This window comes from Bufo gargarizans, chromosome 2, assembly GCF_014858855.1.
Source record: "Bufo gargarizans isolate SCDJY-AF-19 chromosome 2, ASM1485885v1, whole genome shotgun sequence".
NCBI classification, from domain to species: domain Eukaryota; kingdom Metazoa; phylum Chordata; class Amphibia; order Anura; family Bufonidae; genus Bufo; species Bufo gargarizans.
Window position 1 is genome coordinate 523,912,814 of NC_058081.1, and position 4,980 is coordinate 523,917,793.

Consider the following 4,980-nt stretch of genomic DNA (forward strand, 5'->3'; position numbering starts at 1 on the left):
GTGCTTCTTCTTGGTGCTAACATTGACCTGTAAGGCTAAGTTCATACTTCAGTTATTTGGTCAGTTTTGGCCCTGTGACTGCCCAAATAAGTGAAGTGTGCAGTAATTCTAAAAGTGACGCCTGTCATCTGCATGTCATATGGACTCACAGTATTATTTCACTACCACAGCAGACTACCTATGTGTGTTACTGCAAGGCACAGTGTTCTACACTCCTATAATGGCTCTCTGCAGCCCGGAAATAGCAGTTTTTTTAACACGAATCGCCGCAAACAATTCGTATTGAACCAAATTTTTTCTAAAAATTTGGCAAATCAGCCGACTCAAGTTTTTGAAAAATTCACTCTAGTTATAAGCACCCCCGATACTAACACATAAAATGCCTCCACATAACTATAAAAGCAGAGTGCCCCTTTTAAGTTACATAAAATACATTAGGAGCAGGACATCTGGAGGGTAAAAAACACCTAAATATGCAGAAGGTTTCAACCCTGGTGGGTTTAGCTTATTTCCTTTCCAGTCTTATGCTCATGAGGAATAAAGTAGCAAGAAAAAGTATGTGAATCCTTTGGAATGATATGGATTTCTGCACAAATTGGTCATAAAATGTGATCTGATCTTCATCTAAGTCACAACAATAGACAATCAAAGTCTGCTTGAACTAATAACACACAAAGAATTAAATGTTACCATGTTTTTATTGAACACACCATGTAAACATTCACAGTGCAGGTGGAAAAGTATGTGAATCCCTAGACTAATGACATCTCCAAGAGCTAATTGAAGTGAGGTGTCAGCAAACTGGAGTCCAATCAATGAGATGAGATTGGAGGTGTTGGTTACAGCTGCCCTGCCCTATAAAACCACACACACACACACACACACACACACCAGTTCTGGGTTTGCTTTTCACAAGAAGCATTGCCTGATGTGAATGATGCCTCGCACAAAAGAGCTCTCAGAAGACCTACGATTAAGAATTGTTCACTTGCATAAAGCTGGAAAGGGTTATAAAAGTATCTCCAAAAGCCTTGCTGTTCATCAGTACACAGTAAGAAAAATTGTCTATAAATGGAGAAAGTTTAGCACTGCTGCTGCTCTCCCTAGGAGTGGCCGTCCTGTAAAGATTACTGCAAAAGCACAGCGCAGACTGCTCAATGAGGTGAAGAAGAATCCTAGAGTGTCAGCTAAAGACTTACAAAAGTCTCTGGCATATGCTAACATCCCTGTTAGCGAATCTACGATAAGTAAAACACTAAACAAGAATGGATTTCATGGGAGGATACCACAGAGGAAGCCACTGCTGTCCAAAAAAAAAAACATTGCTGCACGTTTACAGTTTTCACAAGAGCACCTGGATGTTCCACAGCAGTACAGTGATACCTCGGTTCACGAACTTAATTCGTGAACTGACTCTGGTCGCGAACCGAATTGGTCGCGAACCGAGGCACATTTTCCCATAGGGTTCAATGTAAATCCGGTTAATCCGTGCTGACCTTTTTTGGGGGGTTTTTGAAGCACAAAAATATGAAACAAATTACAATACACATTAGTACAGTATAGTAATGTATAAAGAGAGGACACTAACCTTGCTTGAGATGACTTCTGGCATGGAGGAAGGCAGGTGGGAGGCAGTTATTGTTTGGAGGGAGAGTCCCCCTCCATAAGGATATCAGGGGGATCTCCTTCAGGGGTTTCCTCTCTCCTTTGTCTCCTAGCTGCAGGCTCAGTTTTTCTGAAAAATCTGTCTAATGTCACTTGTCTCTTCCTGCGCTGCATAACCCTCCGGAAATGAGAGACCACATTATCATTCATGAGATTTAGCACTCTGTTCACGTTATGTTGGGGTGGTGCTTTTCAAAAAAATCATGGCACTCATTCCATTTTTGCATAATGGATTTTATGGCATCACTGCTAACCTCCTCCCTTTCTTCCTCTTCCTCAGTGGAATGCTCCTAAAGAAGTGCCTTCTGCTGCTCACTGTGGAGTTCAGTAAGTTCTTCCGTGGTCAGCTCCTCCCTATGTTCCTCAACAAGCTCTTCCACATGAGCACCATCAACGTCCAGACCCATACTCTTGCCCATGGACACAATTTCCTCCACTACCTCTGCATCAGACCCTTCAAAGTCATGTTCACGTTCAGCGACACATTCTGGCCACAGTTTCCTCCAGGCTGAATTTAGGGTTCGGGGAGTGACCTCTTCCCAGGCTTTGTCAATGAGGTTAATGCAGTGGACAACATTGAAATGTTTCTTCCAGAAGTCTTTCAAAGTCAAGGACGTCTCTTCAGTGACATTAAAACACCTAGTGAAGAGCGCCTTTGTGTACAGCTTCTTGAAGTTGCAGATGACTTGCTGGTCCATGGGCTGCGGAAGTGGTGTTTTGTGTTGGGGGGGGAGGAACTTTACCTTGATGAAGTCATACTCAGCATCCATATCATCCACCAAGGCTGGAGGGTGTGCCGGGCCATTGTCCATCAGAAGAAGGCACCTTTCAGGCAGCTGGTTATCAGAAAGATATTTTCTGACGGTGGGTGCAAACACCTCGTGCAGCCATTCCATAAACAATTGCCTTGTGACCCAAGCTTTGGCATTGGCTCTCCACATGACGGGCAGTCTGGCCTTGTTCACATTTTGTTCCCTAAATGCACGAGGGGTCTGAGAATGGTACACCAGTAGTGGTTTAATTTTTAGATCGGCGCTTGCGTTGGCACACAGCAAAAGGGTCAATCTGTCCTTCATGGGCTTGTGCCCTGGTAGTGCCTTTTCCTCCTGCGTGATATAGGTTCTGTTCGGCATTTTTTTCCAGAAGAGCCCTGTTTCATCACAGTTGAACACTTGTTGAGGGACGTATCCTTCTGTCTTCATGAATTCCGCAAAGTCAAACTTGTAGGCTTCTGCTGCGGCCTTGTCAGAACTGGAAGCCTCACCATGTCTAATCACACTGTGGATGCCACTTCTCCTGCGGAATTTTTCAAACCACCCCCTACTGGCTTTTAATTCGTCACTTGCTGCACTTGTAGAGGGGCTTCTTTGCAGTAAATCACTGTGCAATTTCCTGGCTTTCTCACAGATCATAGCTTCACTAACGCTATCACCTGCCAGCTGTTTCTCATTCAACCACACCAACAAAAGTTTTTCCACCTCTTCCAGCACTTGCGTCCTCTGCTTGGTTAACATTGTTACTCCTTTTGCAACATCAGCTCCTTTGATGGCGGCTTTGTTTTTCAGAATAGTCGAGATTGTTGACTTTGCCATCTTGTACTCCGAGGCCAGATCAGTCACACGAATACCACGGTCATGCTTTTCTATAATTTCCTTCTTCAGCTCAATGGTTATTTTCTTCACAACCTTGCTGTCACCTTTACTACTGCTCTGCACTTTCTTTTTGCCACCATGCTTGCGCTGCACATTCTTGTCACCTGCATTTCCACTTTGCACATTGTCACTTGCATTTCCACTTTGCACATTGTCACCTGCATTTCTGTTCTTGTTACCTTCATTGCTGCTCCTCACTTTCTTCTTTCCACTATGCTTCTTGGAAGCCATATTGGGTGTCCAGTGAACTGTACAGTACTGTATGTGCTAAAAAGCACACCAAAAATCAAAAAAATCACTTAAAATGTTTGCAGAGTACTCACAGTACTTCTTTCTGTATCTCTTCTTCTCTCCACGGTCTTCCTACAGGAAGTCACGACCATGTGACAGCCTGGAAATAGCATTAAAATGGCCGCGGCTCCTGTTCGTGAACCGAGGCGGAGTTCGTGAACTGGAGCATATTTTTATTAACTTTTCTGTTCGTGAACCGAGTTGTTCGTGAACAGAAGCGTTCGTGAACCGAGGTATCACTGTACTGGCAAAATATTCTGTGGACAGATGAAACCAGATCCCAACTGTGAAGTATGGTGGTAGGGGCAACATGGTTTAGGGCTGCTTTACTGCGTCAGGGCCTGGACGGATTGCTATGATCGAAGGAAAAATTAATTCCCAAGTTTATCAAGACATTTGCACGAGGACTTAAGGCCATCTGTCCACCAGCTGAAGCTCAACAGAAGATGGGTGTTGCAACAGGACAACGACCCAAAGCATAGAAGTAAATCAACAACAGAATGGCTTAAACAGAAGAAAATACACCTTCTGGAGTGGCCCAGTCAGAGTCCTGACCTCAACCCGCTTGAGATGCTGTGGCATGACCTCAAGAAAGCGATTCACACCAGACATCCCAAGAATATTGCTGAACAGTTCTGTAAAGAGGAACAGTCAAGAATTACTCCTGACCATTGTGCACTTCTTATCTGCAACTACAGGAAACGTTTAGTTGAAGTTATTGCTGCCAAAGGAGGTTCAACCAGTTATTAAATCCAAGGGTTCACATACTTTCTCCACCTGCTATGTAAATGTTTACATGGTGTGTTCAATAAAAACATGGTAACAATTAATTCTTTGTGTTATTAGTTTAAGCAGACTGTGATTGGCTATTGTTGTGACTTAGATGAAGATCAGATCACATTTTATGACCAATTTGTGCAGAAATCCATATCATTCCAAAGGGTTCACATACTTTTTCTTGCAACTGTAATCTACATTCCATAAAGCTGTCTCAAGATCTACTGTATTTAGTTTGGTGTAATAAGATCGGGAAGACTGAGAATTAGATTTGGTGTGCAGTTTGGTGCATGCTCTATACTTATGAATAGTGTTGGGCGCGAATATTCGAATAACGAATATTAATCACGAATATCAGCACTTCGAGAATTTGCAAATACTTAGAATATAGTGATATATATTCGTAATTTCAAATATTCTAGATTTTTTTTAAATCAGTAATCTCCCTTCTTGTTTTTGGGCCAATGAGAAGGCTGCAATGTCTTTGTCTGGGCTTAGCAACATCCCTAGCAACCAATAGGAAAGCTGCCTACCCCTCACTATAGAGGAACCTTCCCAGCATCACTTGTATGCAATATTTTGCAGTTCTGAGAGA

The 4,980-nt window shown here is 43.0% G+C and overlaps 1 protein-coding gene across 1 annotated transcript; it reads right to left on the reverse strand.

Moving 5' to 3' along the window:
* Window positions 1–1,955: 1,955 nt before the first annotated feature.
* Window positions 1,956–3,548, reverse strand: LOC122926110 (tigger transposable element-derived protein 1-like). Its single transcript, XM_044277496.1, has 2 exons — window positions 3,476–3,548; window positions 1,956–3,421 (listed from the first exon to the last, which is right to left on the reverse strand). Exons 1-2 carry the CDS (start codon window positions 3,546–3,548, stop codon window positions 1,956–1,958), a joined length of 1,539 nt encoding a protein of 512 aa, XP_044133431.1.
* Between the last annotated feature and the right edge of the window lie 1,432 nt (window positions 3,549–4,980).

What these genes read in the sequence shown, in the direction of transcription:
- LOC122926110 (XM_044277496.1), bottom strand. Translation starts at nt 3,548, where the DNA reads ATGGCTTCCAAGAAGCATAGTGGAAAGAAGAAAGTGAGGAGCAGCAAT. An exon ending in TAACAAGAACAGAAATGCAG is followed by an intron (nt 3,422 to 3,475) that starts GTGACAATGTGC and finishes GTGGAAATGCAG; the next exon opens with GTGACAAGAATGTGCAGCGC.